The sequence below is a fragment of the Pseudopipra pipra genome, chromosome 14 (genome assembly GCF_036250125.1).
Source record: "Pseudopipra pipra isolate bDixPip1 chromosome 14, bDixPip1.hap1, whole genome shotgun sequence".
NCBI lineage: Eukaryota > Metazoa > Chordata > Aves > Passeriformes > Pipridae > Pseudopipra > Pseudopipra pipra.
In genome coordinates this window covers 1,903,767-1,923,510 of record NC_087562.1, presented here as the reverse complement: position 1 = coordinate 1,923,510, position 19,744 = coordinate 1,903,767, and the positions used below count along the sequence as shown (strand labels likewise).

The 19,744-nt window shown below is 43.4% G+C and overlaps 1 protein-coding gene across 11 annotated transcripts in view; it reads right to left on the bottom strand.

Annotated features, from left to right (window-relative positions):
* CNOT1 (CCR4-NOT transcription complex subunit 1) overlaps window positions 1–19,685 on the bottom strand; it is a 54,833-nt gene extending 35,148 nt beyond the window's left edge. For 9 of the 11 annotated variants that reach the window (XM_064670721.1, XM_064670726.1, XM_064670722.1 and 6 more), the window contains exons 1-12: window positions 13,820–14,096; window positions 10,193–10,300; window positions 9,413–9,511; window positions 8,848–8,916; window positions 8,692–8,746; window positions 8,142–8,345; window positions 6,647–6,815; window positions 4,610–4,736; window positions 4,205–4,315; window positions 2,877–3,047; window positions 2,216–2,343; window positions 993–1,233 (exon numbers count right to left, since the gene is read on the bottom strand). In XM_064670721.1, coding sequence (XP_064526791.1) covers window positions 993–1,233; window positions 2,216–2,343; window positions 2,877–3,047; window positions 4,205–4,315; window positions 4,610–4,736; window positions 6,647–6,815; window positions 8,142–8,345; window positions 8,692–8,746; window positions 8,848–8,916; window positions 9,413–9,511; window positions 10,193–10,300; window positions 13,820–13,921 — 1,584 coding nt within the window. In that variant the 5' untranslated portion in view covers window positions 13,922–14,096. Of the gene's footprint in view, window positions 1–992; window positions 1,234–2,215; window positions 2,344–2,876; window positions 3,048–4,204; window positions 4,316–4,609; window positions 4,737–6,646; window positions 6,816–8,141; window positions 8,346–8,691; window positions 8,747–8,847; window positions 8,917–9,412; window positions 9,512–10,192; window positions 10,301–13,819; window positions 14,097–19,555 lie in introns of those variants that run through there. The other 2 variants (XM_064670727.1, XM_064670730.1) reach the window with 1 other exon arrangement.
* Window positions 19,686–19,744: the final 59 nt, after the last annotated feature.

Genomic DNA, 19,744 nt, shown 5'->3' with positions numbered 1-19,744 from the left:
CCCATGGCAGCCATCATTCTGTGCTTTATTCTGAAATCTACCCTGGGGAAAAACTGCCTATATTTTGCCATTTCAAGGCCTTATGCAAAAAGCACATCATACCTATCCTACCCCCATTCTTCAATTTAAGACTTTTATACGGAAAAACATAAAACATCCATAGCATTCAGCTAGGAAATAGCCACAATTTCAAGCTTCTTGCCATTAACTCCACATGATGAGAGAAAGATGTTTCCTACTGCAGATTCCCTCCCACCTCAGAGGCTTCCTCTGCTTTAAGTCTCTTATGACTTCTCTTTGCTTAACTACCAGCACTTACAATGATAAGGCCACACCAAACACCAAACCCATTAAAAGTATAGGATTTGCATATAAAGTTATGTCTGCATGGAAGTTCTCTTTGAAAGAGGTCAGCAGACAGTCCTAAGATTTCTGAAAACACCCCAGACTGTGAAAACTTATGGTGTGGGTAGTTTTTTTATGCCTGGAACAACTTTTACCTTTTGGCAAGTACAAAGGAGACTCTTTTGGTTTAAACCTCTTCTATTATTGCTTCAAGTTTTTACACTCAAATGTGTGAGGTTAAGAGTTGAGCAGAGCAGGGCAGGTGATGCTCTTGTGAAGTTTCTGGGGGTTTCTTTTGTTGGATTGTTTGATTTTGCGTTTTTTAAAAATCAAACTGCGGGCAACTTTAGCTAAAACTGAAATGCTTAAAGAAGTCAAACCTAACTTTGTCTCTCTACTTTTCCAGGTATATTTTCTCAGTAAATATTACTGAAAATCAAATCATAACAATTTGCCTCAAGTCAGGGAGGGGACAACTCATTACTTTGCATAAGCCACAGATGATTTACCCCTTGGGTTTTAAACTGACCAGTTCATAAACCAATACGACCGTTGTTGTTTTAAAAGTGTTCTAACTGCTCAACCCATTTTAGAAGCTTTCAAGTTACATGAATTAACTACAGGCACACTCCAGTGAAAACACTTACCTGTCCGTGCCATGCGTAGTGCAAAATGATGGCAGAGTTGGGATGGTTGCCAAGGAAAATTGGCATGAGCGTGGAGATGAGCTCGTGGCGCAAGGTGTGCCAGGACGTGTTGATCTGCAGTAAGGCCAATACCAGCATATCTGGGCAATGCTTGATAGGAAAACTGAAGAGCTGCTTAACCTGTTCATACTGTCCCACTTCTGCCAGTCGTAACAGAGACTCAATCAAATCCAGGCTCTTCCTAACAAAAGAGAAAAAAAACAAGACAACCCCCCCAAAGTTACCAAGCAGAAAGCTTACAGGATCCTGGAGCTGAGCATTCTGTAGGAACAATGGTAAGGCAACATAAAGCAACACCCACTGCCACCAACCTGACACTGCAGGTTGTTTGTACCATGTACAATTAAGCCTGAAAGAAACCATGAAAAATTAACTCACAATTTAAGAGCTTAAGACCTTCTGACTCTGTTAGGGAAGAGGGAGAACTGAAAGCTGACGTTGAAGAAATTCAGCTTGAGGTGGGTGACCTGGATAATTTAACCTGAAATGTACTTCCAGAAATGGAATACACTTTTTTAAAGTGTATTCCAAGTCACCTCCAAGTCCCAACTTGTGAAACTTTTTGAAGATACTCTACTTGTTTTGTCTGCTTCATGGACAAGTAATCAGTCAATTTACTTGTGTTTCCTATCCTTCAATTCCCTATTTTGGGCCATACAATTGAAAAGGAAGCAAGTATCTTTACTGAAATAAGCTACCTGGCTATATCAAAAGAAAGGGATCAGCTCAAAAAGTCACACCAGTCAGCTTCATGCTCGCCAACAGCTCCACAAATTTATTATTTAAATCCCAGGACTTCTTTCATACAAATAAAACCAACTTCTCTAATGTCATCCTGGGAAAGAGAGATTCAAATTCACACCACTTCCTCTATCCCCTCCTTGCAGTACATGTCAAAATACACCAGCAGAAATTCTCCAGACAAGCTGAGGACTCCAATAAAAGCAAGCACTGGCAGTACATTTTCATCTGTTACGGAAGTACAGAGGAAGTTCTGATGATATGAGTACTTTCACCCATCAAACATGGAACAGATACTAATGGTTGATCTACTGGGATGTACACACAGCTACAAATAAATCTGGCTGCAGGAAGATAAAGCCAGCTTTGAGCAGACAAGCAATCTAACTCTAGGTATGAAAAGCAGTTGAGAGCAGGATTACCATGTAGCAATTTCTCGATTGTCATCCTCTGGTGGTGCCTTCAGGATGTCTGTGGCAACAGTATGGCAAGGGTAGTCAGCAAAACAGAAGATGTCAGGGTTTATGAGGGAATGTTGAATGAAGGAGAGCTGGAATTAAAAAAGACATCAAAACTAATTTAGATATTTAGACTTTCAGGTTCCTTCTACTTTATCACGTGACACATTTTTGAGAATGATGCACAACGAAGCAGCAGAGATGAGCCAAGCTTTACTACCAGTGTGTTTTACTAAGACTGAACCTCACACTTCTCCCAGGATTTCTGAAAGTGATGGAGACAGGCATGGAGGGTACTTGTTTGCACAAAGCTGTGGCCTCTTTGTGTAACCAGGTACAAACTGCAGAGCAGTGCCACGCAGCAGCAGCTCTACCCTCTGCTGCACTACACAGAGGGCACAGAGAACTCTGCTAAAGCCACGGGGGCTGTCACAGTGCACAAGTGACCATCTCCTCCCACACAATGCAGACACTGGTGAACTACAGGCTGTACTTCAGTAACACACCTGAGGCCTTACCAAGGTCTCAAATGTGGCTTTATCTTAAAACTCACCAATCCACCAACCCAAGAAATTCAGGAACTCCGCAAACTCCACTCATACAGCAGAAATGTTGGGACACCCACCTGGCCCTCTGCGTGCTTCCAAGGTCTGTATATGGCATTAACTGGAAAAACCTCCATGCCCAGCCCTCTCTGGATGCCAAACACCACGATATGCAGGCCCTTGCTGTCACGAATCTGAAATCCCGGGTGGTCCAACTCATACGTTACTACTTTGAAGTCCAGGTTGGGGTTCTGCAACCAGACAAACAAGGGGGGGTCAGCCTTGAACATCATGATCCTCAGTACTGTCTTGTAAGACCCCTTTCTTCATCAGTATTTTATCCAGTTTAACATCCACCCAACTTTTAGCTGAAAGCAAGGGGTTCTTTTTAAAAGAAAGGCATTTAGACAGTTGTGAGAATTTGATGCAAGTTAGTGTGTGAAACTAGCTTGTGAGATTGCACTTGCCCAGCACTACAGTAGCTGTCTATCCTTCCAAACATCTCATTAACAAGTTTTTAAAAAACCCAAACGCGTTGCTCCTTTCTTAGCATGCAAACTTATTCCTTTATCAGGCTCCCACGTGCCTTCTAATAAAAGGCAGAAGGGTCTGAGCTGCTGGCAAGCAGAACTCGCTTCTCCTTCTGCAAAATGTAAACTGCAAGTCCTTGAAAAGCACCTACTGCATTTTTCAACAACATTGTGAAACAATAAGGATGAGAGAGCTTGGGAGGGAACTGTGGCCATTGTGGAACATAAACCACTCACTTCAGGGACAGGTGAGCAAAAATACAAAGCTAGTTGTATGGCTCAAGGTTTAGAAAAAATAATTGACCCCTGTATACTTTAGAGGGAATATACAGGGGAAAAAAAAATCACAAAAAAATAAAGCAGACCAAAAAAATGGGACTCACATTTATCTGAGTTAATTACAAAAATTGCTGCTTATAAAGTGGTGGAAAAACTTTCCTATTTCTAAAGCATCCTCATGTGCAAAAAGCTTCACAGCGTTGGAATGAGCGGCTACAAAAATAGTTTCATTTTCATCATTTATGCCTACAGTGAGAAGCTTTTCAAAGCAAGGTGTCTGATGCACAAAACATTCCCCTGCCAGAAATACGCTGAAACACAAAAACCCTCAGAGAACACATGCTGGAGTACGTGGGAGCAGCGTGGAATAAATCTCAAATTGCACCCGAGTTACTCATTCAAGCAGCTTTTATTTCCCACAGTTCCTCAAAATTTTCTTGTTCATGAGGAAAAAAACCCCAATCATTTTAAGTACAGTCACATTAAGGAGATTCAAAGCTATTCAGGCTGTTGGAGCTTAGAAAGCTTTACAATCACACTAAGACATGTCCTGCTTTCAGATATTCCACATAAAAGACCAAGATGCTCACAATACTCACCACCTCTTTAAGAACATCAATCAAGACCTCCACATTCCAGGTATGGGCTTGGGTTCCATCACTCTTATCCTTCCCATCACTCCAAATCCCACTGCCAGGAGCCGAAATAGACTGCAAGTCAAATACACTGAATTAAACAATAGTTAAAAACAAAGGAGTCTCAACACCCCCTGGCTACAGAACTCCCTGCACTGGGAAGGCATAATCAGAAGTTCAGACCAGTACTGACACCAGTTTTAGACTTCTGAGAATCTTTCATTCATTCAAGTATTAAACACATTTGCAACAGAATTGATACAAGTACAAGCCCCGAATAATACAAGTAATTGTTAAATTACTAGAGGCTGGCATTTTAACTCCTCTGTTTCTGCTGAAATACAATCCCCAGCCCAAGAGGCCACTCACCTGTAATGGAATCCCGTCCGTCAGTCCCGAGTGAGTGCGAGCCATCATCCCCAAAACCCTGGCGACCTGGGCAGCCGTGACTTCCCGCACCCCAAACTGCATGATTATGTTGCGACATTCTTCAACACTAAGATGGCAACAAAACACAAAGATCTTGTGAAAGCGGCTTTCACCGTGGCACAACGTAGGACAGATGGAAACAAGGCCTGTGAGTACAGTTGGGACCACACACAGATTGTTGGGAGAAACTAACTTGAGACTAAAACTCAACTTCAGTCATGTTAGCCAAATGATCCAACAGAACAAAACTCCAGGACAATCAAGAAGAAAAATTCAGTAGAGAGTCCATGCAACTATTTCCATGAAATATTCTGTGCCACATTTGCAGTTCAAAGCCAGGTGTACTGAAGTGACAGGGAGAGATGTTTCACAGACTGTGCTCTGCCACAGCAGAGGCACAGGGTAGGTTTAGCACCGTTTCTGGCTAAAAGCACTTCCACATATTGACCTGTGATACAGAGCTTCAAAGACTCAAGTTTTCTGGTAGCTAAAAGTGAAACAAAGGCTTTGAGAACGCACACAGTTCAAAACGATGATGGGCACTGTTCAAAGGTAAGCTGTGAACGTTTGCCTTTCAGCCTGATGCAAGGCATGGCATCCCTGAGCAGAGGTCACCAGCAGAAACCTTCAAGGAGCCAAAAGAGCAAACAATGAGCAGGTGCTCAACTTTCAGTTTTAGAACTGAAGGCTTTTTCTGCTTTATTTTTTTTTATTTTGTGAACATTTCATAACTAGGCCAACAAGATTTATATAGCATCAATACAGATATAAACTGTATATTTTATTAACAGGCACAAGCTAACAAAGGAAATAATTTTCAGTATCTTCCAACACACTTACTGTGTTTTTACCTCATGGTTTAAACAAATTCACGTAATACCTTTGAGATTTGATCACCTCCCCAAAACAGGCAATAGTCTGTCTCTTAAAATACAGAATCATTTATTTCTAGCTTATGCTTCCTAATGAATTTCCTTTACAAAAACGGGTTAGGTTCATACTGAGGGCTAAGACTAAAGGCCCCCTTCGAAACCAGCCACACACCTGCAGGTTCCTGTTATCACAACCAGTAGCAGAGCACTACCCTAAATCTTGATAAACTGCATTCAAAAACTGAGCTGGCTTTGTGCAGATAGCAGGTATACAGCAGGAAGTTAACCTTTAATATATTCAAGTTAACTCCTCAACAGACAGCTTCTGACTGAAGTCTACCTTCTCCCTCCCCTCTCCTAGTAACTGCTTCAATTCACACATGTACCTAAACAAGTCCAGAACTGCCCCTCTAACCTTTCAGACTGGGGAGGGAGCAGGAATACAGAACACTACTGAAGATGTGGGCAATGCATGTCTACCAAAATACACACCAACACAGGCTGAGACAGCTGAATCTTTACCAAAAGAAGCCTAAGCAGGTAAAGACTGATGCAATTGTCAAGATACTCCATCAATTTACTATCTTAATTAGATTCTACAGTTGCAAATAATCTCAATCATTACTGATCAATTGATCAGTACTGATCAAAACACAATATAAACAGAAAGCCACTGCTGCTCAATGCTCTCAAAGTGAGACCACCTTCAGTTCTGCTGTAGCCTATGTCATATGGACAGTGAGCTAACAGGAGTCTGTCACAAGAGCACAATTCTTCCAAAAATCCAGTAGGATTGAGTTGGAATTTATGATTATCCAGGCAATTTTGTTTTCACTTAAAAAAGGATGATGGTCAAATTCTAATAAAACCTTCACAAAGAATATGAATCTTTTTATGGAGCACTTCTCACCATTACAAAATCCTACACAGATGTATTTTACACTTTAGAAGAAAGCAAAATATAAAACAGGAATCCAAACAAATGACCTCACAATATTTACTGAGATTGTAGTTATTTTAGTACTTTAGGTGTTCTTTACCTTTTGCCTCAAGAAACAAAACCACCACCACCCAAGATGCTTGAAAATTACATTTTCCCACAAACCTTGCACAAAAGCCATAGCCAACTTCTTGCATGAAATCTGCCAGAGAACTCTCCATCATGGTTTTGGCTATCCCTCCAGAATCAGGCAGGATCCTGTCCATTAGAATGTCCCGTTTTTCAGGGTATAGAAGTGGTGCAAGCACCACAGGGCAACGCTCCTGGGGAAAATCTAAAGGCAAGAGTAACAAAAAAGCGTCAAAAACCCCAGAACACCAGTTGCACGTAAAAGGCTATTCAAAATATTCCACTGCTGTGCTAGAGTTGCCCTGCTCCTGCAGGAACCAAGAGGGTACTCATGCAGCATCCCTCCATCCCACTCTCAGTTCTCTAATGGCACTTGGATATTCCTAAAGAGCAAGAGTACAGACTAGACTAGGTTCATACAGGTTCACTGCAGCTGGTGTAAGTTTAGACTTAGATTGTCACTAACAGTCACCCAGAAAAAAGCACAGATCAGGAAACAATACAGCAGTCCACCAAAAGCCTCTCCCCCAAGTCAGGAAGTATTAGGAAACAAAGGATCTGTTATTAAGTCTAAGAAGTACAGCAAATCTAAGCCAGGCACTTGGGTGTGGAAAGAGAAGATACTCACTTTTCAATTCTGGAAGGTAAAGTTTAAGAGAGACAGGTAACAAGAAGATCAGGTGTGGGCATGGGAGTTGTCACCTTGTGGGTGGGCCTTCCTGAGACAGCATTGTCTTTAAGATGACATATAATGCCTCCATACCCTCCAGGGCCAGTCAAGGAAGAGTTCCCAATTTCCCAAAGCAAAGTGTCAGGAATTTCAGAAGCTAATACACTAACAAGTTATATTTAAACAATAAGAACAAGTACTTAGCTTTTGTATACAGGGTACCTTCCTCTAGATCCATGCAGAACCAAGGAGTGGGTTAATTTAAATTCAGTTATCATCTTGAGTTCAAATCCTCCCTATTCTGATAGGTTTACAGCAAACACTCATATTGGAAAGGAAGAGACTACCTTATAGATAAGGTCCCCTGCAACAACCATTGTAGCTTCCAAGAAATGAACCAGTTTAACTCAGAAGCACCTCCCTCCCTCACTGTTCCCTCATGGATCCACACCCAATATAAACAGCACAGTGCTGCAAATGGACCTGTTTCAAATGGCCATATATGTTCTTACACTTTACACTGTATGGGGTTTCTCAACTACAGTGCACTGAACTCCTCTGGTTAAACCCACAAACACCAGCCCATACAAGCAAACACAGACTTGAATATCCCCCACTTCACGTTTATTTATCAAACTTTTCAAAAACATGAGACCACATTACTGCTCACTGAAAGCAAAACAGTACATTATGGCCAATGCCAGAAAAATGTTATTTTTCTGTCAGTTCAGAGCTATGAAAATTCACAGAGTTCTGTCTCACCAAGCTCCCCACAACTTCAGCCCTTGGCACTGACGGCAAGTTACGAAATTCCCTTCCCAAGTTTGCATCCAGGCAGGTTTCCTGAACAGCACCACTTACCTCTACGTAATGTTTTGAGGAAAGCGTCAATCTGCTCCTGTCCTACCCCAAAGGCTCCCTTCTGCCCAAAGAGGAGATGGGAGAGGAGAAGGTGCAGGACCTCTATTGCAATATCTTGGAAGCCACCTTCTTGATTTCCACTGACGTCCGCGTCAATGTAAGAGCGTAAGAGATCCGGGAGTTTCTGTTTGATAAACTGGGCAGCTTTTGGAAACAAAAAGAGGCTCCAGTCAAAACCTGGAATTCCTTTTTAAATATGAAGATTCGTGGGTACCATTCTCTTAATTTGTGTTTGCCTCAACAGTTCAGATTTAAATACTCCAAAACTCAAATATTAATGGACAACTATGGCAGTACCTTATGCTGATTCATTATCTAGCAAGTCATTTATGAAAGGGACCTTCACCTTCATACAATATGACTGTGTCAGCTATTGCCCACCACTAACTACAAGCTCAGGCCAGGCAGGCACATATCTACCCATCTAGAAAGCCCAGTGCTGAGAAAGAAAAGGGTGGCCCTGCTGCAGCACTTCAGAAGCTTCACTTACCAAAACCTCGTAGATCTGAGCTGAAAGAGTTCAGTAAAGCGAGACCAAAAATCACCTACAAACAGGAATAAACATCGTAGTAAGGGGCATCATCCTTTCTAACATGCTTAGTAAAAAAAATACATTAAAATATCTTTGAAATAAGTGTTCACCTACCTCTTGAACTTTACTTAATTTGATGACTTTACTCAATTGGGCAAATAAATGGGGTGAAGGCTTTAGACTCTGAAACAGGTAAGAAGAGTTAAATGGAAGTTGTTAGGGGGTTAGTCTCATTTGCAATGTGCCAGGCTATCTAGAGTCCATTGGCAAGCTTGGAATATTAGTAACTATTCTGCTGTAGGTTTACACAAAGCTTATATGGCTAAACAAACATCTTTCCAACTAAACTAAAAGCTTCTTCCATATACCCCACTCTTTCATTATCAAACCACTATCATGGCTTTCATACAGAAAGAAACAGGAGCACTGATGATTTATTTTTGTTCTGGTGCCACAAACAAGACATAAAATACCGATATTAGATAAAGCTTTAAAATTACTTTGCAGTCATTCTGAGTGACTAACTTGCTCAGTTTAACAAAAAGCCCACACCAATTGGGCAAGCTCAATTTTTGAAGATTTTTAGTACAACAAGGGAACACAAGGGAAAACCAGCTGGTTTCCTACAGACCAATTCAGTGCAGCTGCTGACAGTGGGATCCCCTTGGAGCATACAAACCTTCTGATAGTGCAAGGGATTGTCAATGGCGTAGGACAGCGTCGAGATGAAGTTGGGTTTTGTAATCAGCGACGCACACTCCTGGATCAGAAATTGAGTCTGAAAAGAACAAGATAAATTGAAGACTCACAGTTTTGTAACAGGACAACAAAACAAAACTACTGTCCACCTCATGTAGTAAAAGCAAACAATGACAAGATACGTGTAAGTGCCCAAATTCTCACTAACATTAACTAGTTTCTTTTCATTCAAGCTTCCTTCAGGTTTGTTTTGCTTTTAAGACAAAAGTGATAAAACATTCTCCATCACATGTGCAGTGTTTCATTTTTTTGTAATCATCCTCCCACGTTCAACAGAATCTAAGAGTATTGGATTCGTGTTTTTCTGCTAAAAAAAAGTCTGTGGTAAAAGTTTTTAAGGATGAAAACACTCCTGCCAATAGACACAGTCACCAGGAGAACTGTCAGTGGATTTGGACAAAGTTTTAAAAGACACAGAAAGGCTTTCACAACAGAGCACTTCATGTGGTAGAAAGAGCAACTGTACTGATGCTATGTGGTTTTTTTTTCCAGATCAAGAGATTGCAAGAGTCAGATATCAATAACTTGTTGTCTTCTGACTTAATACTGGTGAAAGGTGCTTGCAGTTGAAAGGCCTCGGATCAGAAGTTTGTTTGAAGCTACTGCTTCTAACCTGCCTTTCTGCTTAACATGGATCAAATCCTACTGCAGATTTTTAACAACCAAAACTAATAAACAGATGCCTCAGTGCAAACTGTACCTGATGAAAATCTTTGCCACTGCTTTTACCATCGCCACTGAAATCCACGTGCGAGAATAGACAGCGTAGTAAATGCCTGTCTGCCTCGGGACCGTGCCTGTTCACAATCTGCAAAAAAGTATCAAAAAAACCAGCTGGGTAGCAAACAGGGATTACAGAGCAAGATCTGGGGCTGGTACCATGGATACTTCCAGTGGTTAAGTCATCTACAGTTTCAACAAAACTGCTGAGAATGTTCCTTTTTAATGAGTAACCTAAAAGCCAAGTCATTAACCCTACCGGCATAATCAAAGTATAAATGAAGAGATAAAGAACCCAGACACAAGTCACTGACACAGAGCCATGCATTTCAGGGGTAGTATTTTTAAAAAACGAAGTAAAAAGGGTTTTTGAGTCACCCAGAGGATGGTTTCAAGCTTCTCTGACACCAAAGCAGCCCAGAACCCAGTGCCATGGTCTCATTTCCCCACTTTTGCCCACAGCTGCAGTGCCTAACTCCCCCAGAGCACAGCCCTGGGACAGTGTGCACCCCTGTGCTATGCCTGTGTAGCAGGAACTTATCCAGGAGACAAGCCATCAGACAGGATCTTCACTGAGCTTGCAGGCAGCTTGTACGTTGTTTCCTGGCTGGGACTGACTTGACTGCCATTACTCCAGGGTCCTTTAAAGCACAAGGGAAGCTTTTTCTGCCATCTAAAGAAAAAAGTTCATCTCAAACTTGCTCATTAGCAAGCTTTAAAATCGAAGGCCACATGCTGGACACCTGCAGCTGAGACCTTTAACCAAGTCTTCCCCAGTCATTAGAGCTCATTCAGTTGTATCCAATACCTGTCAAAAACAGGTGATCTACATCTGTTAATTTTCAACACCATCATTCATTACTAAATCTTAACTAAATATCACATTACTGTTAGCACCCCCTACCATTTGCCTTAACTCTTGGCTACAGACCAGCTCATCAGCCTGTTGTCTGAAGCAGCTCCAGATTGTTTCAGAGCTTATTCTTTTCTTTAAACCCCATCTAAGAACACAGCACTACTTGTTTTTAATAGAATCCATACTGGCAGAAATTTGAAGTCACATACCCAATAGTAGCTCGCCTCTTCTGTCCAAAGAGTAGAAGTTAATGACAAACCCAATTTTCATCTACTGGCAACATTTTTCTCATTATTTCCTCCTTTCTAGCTGCAGGACACACTCCACATGTGCCAGCACAAACCTGCAGCTGTGCCTGTGGCCTGCCTGCCTGCACCCAGCCCACTGCCTCACCCCATCCTGAGTGCCCTTGTTCGCTGGTAGTTCCTCTGTGCAAAGAGACAAACAGGGCTGCTTCAGGCTCTGATGTTTGATTGTTTCCATCTCCATTTTTCTACTGTTACCTAAGACACTGTGCTTTCCTTTCCCTCACAGCCTGCTTATTCCAGTGGCTGCCAAGTTTTGTTCCACTGCAAAGGAACTTCCAAGCCAGATCTAGCTCTGCCTCTTGACCAGAGGCTACAATACACATGTCTGTGGTATGTCAGCCCAGAGTTATGGATATACATCTACAAGACAGTGTATCCAGTCATAAAATAAGATCTAAAGACTCATTTTTTACCACAAGGGTGTCCAAGCACTGGCACAGGCTCCCCAGGGAGACTGTGGAGTGTCCATCCATATTCCTGGGCAACCCTCTCCAAGTGACTGTTTGAGTAGGAGGTTGGACCAGGTGACCTCCACAGGTCCCTTACAACCTCAACCAGTCTGTGACTCAGGATAAAGTTTGAGGCACTTGCATTTGGAATTATCACACAGGAACTAGTTGGATTTTGTTTAGGCAAATGCATGATTAGATCAAAAAAATAACTGTGTCTTTCTAGATTCAGCAAGTTTTGCTTTCCTAGATGAACCTGTCTGCAAAGCCCTTCCCTGCTCTCCGACCAGGCCCTCCTTTCCACTCCTTTAAAAAAAAGGAGACCACAAAAACTCACTTCAGAGGAAGCCATTCTTTAGAATTTGTGTCTGACAAATGCATAAAAGGTTCTCTTCAACATATATTTTTTTAGAGCAGAATTAAAGCATCACCTCTGTTAAATGACTGCTGACAGCACATCTACAAAGAAATTAGTTGCTCAAGCTTTGCCACTGTTAAGCTTGAGTGATGTATTTAAATGCAAGTGTCATTTTGGAATTGTTATTGTCACAAGTGACCAAGTATGGATTTCCACATCTGTACATGCTTAGATGGAAGCTTTGTAAAATTGTGTGAATCATGCTCAAAACTTACACCAAGCAGTGTACCATGAGACAGACTTAGAGCATTTATAATCTCTTCAACTATCTAAGGAGAAACTGTACTAGCAACCACAGAGGTAAAGCAATACCAGGAGAAAAGGAAAAAAAAGACAATGGATTAAGATGATTTTAGAAATTCAGTCTTGAAATCCTAGATCTGTCTTACAACCCAACCCACACAAACCAGCCATTTCCACACACCAGGTTCCAGTCTCTCACCACAGGGAGTGAAACAGGCCTGGTGTGAGGGGTGAGGGACAATCTGCCCGTTTAAGACTCCAACTGAATGGCAGATCAACCACATCTCCCAAATCAAAGGAATGTTTATTATCCTTCACACAAGTGTTCACCTCACAGATCTGCAAGTCATGGTTCAGTCACACCTGCAAAAACCATCTGTTCAAAAGCACAGCAGTGATCACAGATAAGACAGTGGACTACTGAACTTGCAAAAACATGGGAAAGTTACAGAAGTTACAGGAAATCTATTCCATCTCCATGCCCCACATTTAAAGCAGTGAGCTCCTCTCACCTCGAGATAAGCAATGAATACACTTTTATAGATAACAGCTGTTATCAGAAACTCACACTGCCTAAGCCCTCTGGCCTTCTGATCTGATTCAAATCGCTGCAGGATCAAACTGCTGGAGGAAAAAAAACATTTAAGTGGCCCAGCTGTCTGCTGGGAACTGAACTAAACCAGTTTCTAAAACTGGCTCAGTAACATTCACTTCCTCCTAAGCACTCCTCTGTGGATAATGCTTTTCAGTCCACCCTGCTAGTCAGAGCTATTTTTAAAAAGGTCAGCTAAACCAGAATTCTTGCACAGATCACAGATATTTGGGTCTCAACATACAGTTACTCTGCCTGCCTTCTGAAAACCCAGGGCCAAGACAATCAGCCTGGCTTCACAACAAGCCATGCTTCACTGAATGAGGGACAAAACACTTCCACCTGAGGTAAGCATTCAGATGTAAATTACCACATATTCATGCTTTCAGTGCAACATCTCAAAATGTGTATGTTTTCCTTCCCCTCAGTGTTCTGCAGAATGTGCGAAACTTGAAAGATTTAACCTAGAGGAGTTAGGAAAGCTTTGCCCCAGGAGCAGCAGTTAATCCTGATATTCATCTACAAAGTTAACACCGGTCTGGGCTCTGAGCTGCTGTATTCCATGACAGATGAACCAACAGGAGTGTCAGCCACGCACTGGGATTCCCAACACCACAGAAAACAGTCCCAGTGACACACGAGAGCACCGCAGAGCACAGTTCCAACGAGAAGAGAAACTCCGTTCAACACTCCAGTTCTCTTTCCAAAATTTATTTTGTAGCACCGCCTCACTTTACTTACATGCTGTATTTCCTGCTGGCTGGCTCGGTAGTTTTTCTTGGTTAAATTGTCCACCAGGTAGCTGATTTGAGACAAGGCCAGCGAGAGCGAGTCAAGATTCATTGCTGGTTGGGGCGGAAGCAGGCGGCCGAGCCCGGCGCAAAATCACCATTATTCCCCTTTAGTCACCTCAGAGACAGGTCAATTTTTTTTCCCCCAATTAGCCTGTATTTGTTTCTGTGTTACTTTCTTCAGCTCTTCTTTCTCAGTTGTCTTCGTCTGTTCTGAAACATGGCACCTGGAAAAAAAAAAAAACAGTATCACATTAAACTTCTGCAGCAACCTCACATAACTATGCCCACAAGGAAAAAGAAGTACTATCAAGTTTTCACAACACAAGCTTAGTTGTTTGCACACTACCCGACCACATTTATTTGTTTCTGCATTTTGCCAGTCTGAAAGAGCCAGCAAACAGCTCAGTGAGAAGAATGACTACCCTTTCAGCACTGTGAGAAAGAAGAAAATGAGATGAATAATGAATTAGTTACCACACAGCAACAATCAGAGGTCAGAGTCGTTCAAAGCATCGATCGCAAGTTTATATAAAAAACGTGCTTTTACCGTCTCCTCAATATTTTGCCTCAGTACCATCCAAGCAGTATTGCCTCAACCCTGCACACCAAAACAAGCAATTGTGAATGAGCAACACACAAAGAACTGCAATAAACTAACCCTAACATTTGGCTTATACTGAAACAGCTTTCCAGTGAGCTACAACAGCAGAGCTTGCCAGCTTAATAAATTTCTATGACAACACAAAACTTGGCACTTGACATCTCATCTGTTAAATTACAGATTGCCAATGTGACAAAACTGCATCCCAAAGCAAGTCCTGCATATCCAACAGCCTGAGGAATCTCAAAGGAAGCCCTAAGCTGCTCCACGAAGCAGCACTGTACATTATCAGAGGTAGAATCGAGCTGGAAAGTAGCTGCTTGGAAGCTCTACTTGATCGAAACACAAAGGTCACTGGGCTTCATGCCAAGAGTCTGATGATCCCTTTTTCAGAATAAAAACTACTGCCTTGCTGTCTTGGCTCTCTGGCCAAAACCACCAGTACACGATTTCTGCCTCATCATGGAGATGGATCGCCCGGGTGATGTGTTCCCTTGGCACGAGGAACGCCGAGGGCAAACCAGTGCAGGGAGCAACTCCTGCAGCAGCTCAGGGGGCCACCCCTCCTCCTGGGAGACCCCACGGAGCGGCCACAGGCAGCTGGATACAGTCAGAACCCTTCTCCTCATCTCCCTTTATATTTCATCCTTCACACTTAGAACTTTATTTGACATCTGCCTACATTTCAAAGCATCAGGAGCAACAAACCCTATCAGAGACAATGAAGATCATTCTGCTCTCTCGAGGTTTATTATATTAAATAAATGTATGTGTAAACTATTTGTAAGGAAAGCCAAATGAACCGACTTCCAGACTTTCATTATGCCACAGTAAAACCCTGCCTACCCCAAGAAGTGATGCAAGATCATTCTTCTGCAATAAAACTCACATCTCACGAAGAACAAATTTTGAAGCAGTAATATTGAAAGCATTCTTCAATCACAAGGCAGTTGGGCTCTGAAAGAATTTCAGGGCATGTCTAAAACTGCACTGAGAAGAACTACACAAAACTTCCATTTCTTTTTAGTACATCTGACAAGCTAGAATTCATTACCTTCACACACACTTTAAAAGGCCACTGACCGTGAAACACCTTTGCAGAAGAGAGGACTGACACAAAAGTTTAAAAACATTTCTCAGTAGCACAGTATCCGATTTTTTTAATTTTTATTTTTAATAACCCTAAAATTCATCTTTTGGAATAATCCAGAAAACGTCACTGGGCATGGCAAGTACACACTTTCCAAGACAATCTTACTGGCAAGGTTTAACATACATGACCAGTATGAAGCTTCTGTGAAACATTTGTTAAAATGCAAGCAGACAGACCTTGGCACAGTAATTGCACCTACCAAAGCCAGGCAGGCAGTGAGGGGAATTCAGTCCCATCAGAGCACCAGATTTCAGCAACCAGCCTGAAAAAACTCACGGGATGTTTGAAGCAGGACTCAAGAACGGGACACAAAGCGAAACTTTAACTTGACTTTTTTTTAAGGCAGTAACAGAATTTCAAGAGTTTGCTCAGACCAATACAAATAGCACAGCAATTCACACCTACTCCACCTAAAAATCAAGCTTTTTGGTACTGGAATTCTCGAGTTGGGCTCAATCCATTATCTGATCCTCCCTGCTACCCTGCAGAGCAGGGACACTGACTGTCCCGCCCTCCTATTAGCATCTCTGTTGTCTCCCCAAAAAGCAGGGACTCCCTCTCAGCATGCTCTGATTGCATGGAAGCACAAGAAGCTCTGCCACTTTCCAACTGCGAGATCTGGCAGTGCTACTGGAGAACCCAAGCTGGAGGCAAAATGGGATTTTCCCTTTCAAGGAAGCAGAACAGGAGCCTGAGCAAACACGGCGACTCAAGGACAGAACACAATGGCTGAGGAAACAGCTTCTCACTTATGTTCTAAACATATGGATTGCACGGAGTGTATCCCGACACACGGCAAACCCTGACAGCTCCCACAAGCAACACACCAACAGCATTTCAGGGGTTCAAACAGCACAACTTAAGAGTACACAAAATCCGAGTAACCAAGGGAATCCTGCCCGGGAAGAAGAACTGCACAGGTACCTCTCTGGTCATTCAGTGCAAGGCTAAAATTCAATTACTAGAGCACTGATTAAGAAAGCTATGAATGCTATGTGGAGCAGCCTTTATTTTTAGATGCATATATCCTTTGTGGGAATGAATCTCCCTACACTGGCCTCAACCATTCAGGAAGCTTTCAGTCCATGGGACAAACCTGCCAGATTCAGACAAGGCAGGCTTCAGCCACAGGGATTTTATCAAAAAAAATTTAGATTCACTGTCAAAATTACCTACTTTCAGTCACAGATCCTATATTACAGTAATGGATTAAGATACCAGACACAGGACTCAGGAGCTCTCACCATATTACCACTTTATATTGTGCATCACAGAGTTAGAAAATATTTACCAAAATCTACAGCATTACACAGCCTGAACACACTCTAAGGAAAACAACGGGCCATCAGCAAAAAATTTGGCATTTAAGTAGATTCTTTTCAACAGCAGAGTTCTGCTGGGCTATTAAAACACAAATGTGATAAAATTTTAGGCATGAATTCAAGAAGCACAAAACAGAAGGCCAATATGAAACCAGCCATCAGGTGTGACAAAGACACTCCCTATTAACCAGAAATCACCAGGAGTAACTAAGCCTTGATGCTGAACTCGACAAACCTGAAGTCTTCCATAAACTCAGGAACAGCCTTACAAAGAAAGTAATTTCAAAATACTTGAAGCTGAACTTTGGAATTTTTTTCAGTATTTTGCAGAATTAACTATTCCTGCTGTGTTTCAAGAGCTGTAACGATTTTAGGCCACACATGCTGCATGTGGAGGATAAAACAGCTCAAGTGACACAAACACCAACGTGTTCACTGATTAGGTTCTAAACTCCTGTCAAAAAACATCACTTAAAACATGCTCAAGGGAGCACTGCTAAACCTGCTCTTCAGAACTGTCTCTTACTCTCTTTTCAAACCCACACACAAACAGACCACATGGAAGAGCAGCACACCTCTCCAGAGCCCCACATGGGAAGCAATCCAAGGGAGAAAGAAGGGTTTGAATTATACTGTACTTTAGATTTCAGGACATCTACCATTTTGAAATCTTCTGAGAGAAAAACCTTGCAGTGTAAGGCACATTAGCAGTAAAATAAGTTCCCAATTAGTTTGACCAGTTCAAATGCAGGTGTTTACACACAGAAAAGCCACCTTAACATGCTATGTACTGGAAAGCTGCACACAATTCCAGTCAACTGCAAGTCACAATGGTGTGGCTGAGCTAAGCACCAATATTGTTCCCATACACTCAGGCCAGCTGAGTTTCAGGTTTGGAACCTACCTCAAATACACCACACATGCACCAAGCATGACATGGCTGCTTCAGGCATCTCACATCTCAACCTGGACTGTTTTTTAAAAAAAAAAAAAAACAACCCAAGAAACTCTCACTTCCCACTTCTTCAAACATTGCAGCATAAAGTTTCTGCTGGAGGAAAGGAAAGGAGGGACCTGTTCTCAAAGGCTTTGTACTGTTTTACCATCCAAAAAGTGTTTGGAAACAGTTAAATGCTATTTTAAAAGTCAAAGAACTGCAGTATTCATACAACAGGGATGTTTATAGGAAAAAAAAAAAAGATAAATCTGGCTAAAATAAGATAAGAATTCTCAACGTGATTTAGTGATGTCCCATCAAGGGGTCACAAAATATCACTGTCCTCTATTCCTAAGTTATGCTTACACAGTTTCTCCCCCACTTACTCAGCTCAACACCAACAGCAGCCACTTCAGCATCAATTAAAATGAATTAAATATCTCCAAAGAGGAGAGACAGGTAGACAGCAAGCTGGCTATGAGTGGTTTGGAGACACCAAGCCAACAGCATCAACAGTTAACAGGGAACTTGAAAGCAAAAGGGCAGAAAAAAATCAAGGCAACAAGCCTAGAAAAGACAAGCAAGCCTATTAGCAACTCAGTTTGCTTCCTGTTTAGAAGAGTCACCCCACCTGGACTCACCCTACCTATAATTTCAGCCAATGCCAAAGTAGTTTCCTTAGAAACAGGAAGTACTTCAGCTGTGTGCACTAAGAATGATTTGTCAGGGTCACACCTGTTGTTACCTGCTTAAAAAAAAAAAAGTTCCTGAGAGCAGATGCCATGCTTTATTGCAACAAGTGGGAACCAGAGACAGTCTGAGCCCGTGATATATCAACATCAAGGGGTTGTGGTTTTAGTACTATCTCACTTCTGTTGTAAATACAGTCCAAATTGCTCATGACATGCTGAAATTAAACTATGGCTACTCGCTAAACCTCTTGTTTAAGGAGCAAATAGTACTAATCCAAGTTACAGAACTACTGCAAAGGAGGCATTGTACCGATACAGCATCTGTCAAAACACCCAACTGTTGCTATTTCTAGTTTCGAATTAAGCAAGTCCACTTCACTGGGCAGCGTATTCTTAACTGGAGGACGGCGGTGAGACGGATTTCTTCCGTGTGGTCCGCAGGGAGGTTATGTCACCGGATTATTTACTACCGCTCACTTTTTCCGTGCTTTCTGCGGGCAAGTCACAACAACGCCGCTCTCCTACCGAGGCCGCCGGGCCCGGCCCGGCTCGGAGCGCTCCGAACTCCACCTGTCACTGCCGGCGTCACACGAGCCAAGGGGGAGAGATGAGAACGGCCCGAGAGCCGGCGGCTTCCCCGCCACCTCGCCACGCCACCGCCTCCCCCTGCCCCGAGCGCCGCGGGCCGGGCGCACCCGCGGGCTTCCCTCTCGGCCGCTCCCGCCGTCGTTCCGCGGCGGCCGCAGGACCGGGCGGCGGGGCGGGGAGGGCCGCGGGCCCCGCAGGGCGGCCCGGGCCGGGTGGGCGCCTCAGCCGGCCCCGCTGACCCCGCGCACCCCGGGCCGGGCCCTCGGCCCCGCCGCGGCCACACCGCCCTCCCCGCCGCCCCCGAGCACCCCCTCCAGTGCTCCCCCCCTCCACCTCACGCCCCCGCACCCCGCCCGCGGGGCGCCGGGGCCGGGCGGGCTCCGCTCGCACCTGGGCGGTGTCGTGAGGGCCGGGCCGGGGCCGCTCGCGCGCTGCTCTCGCGCCGCCGCCGTTCCGATACAAAATGGCGGACGGGGTCGCGCGCTCGCGCCGCGGCCTTTCCCCTCCCCCGTCCTCTCGCGGGGAGGGCGGGGGCGGGCACGCGGGGAGGGGGGGGGCCGGGAGGGCGGAGCGAGCGCC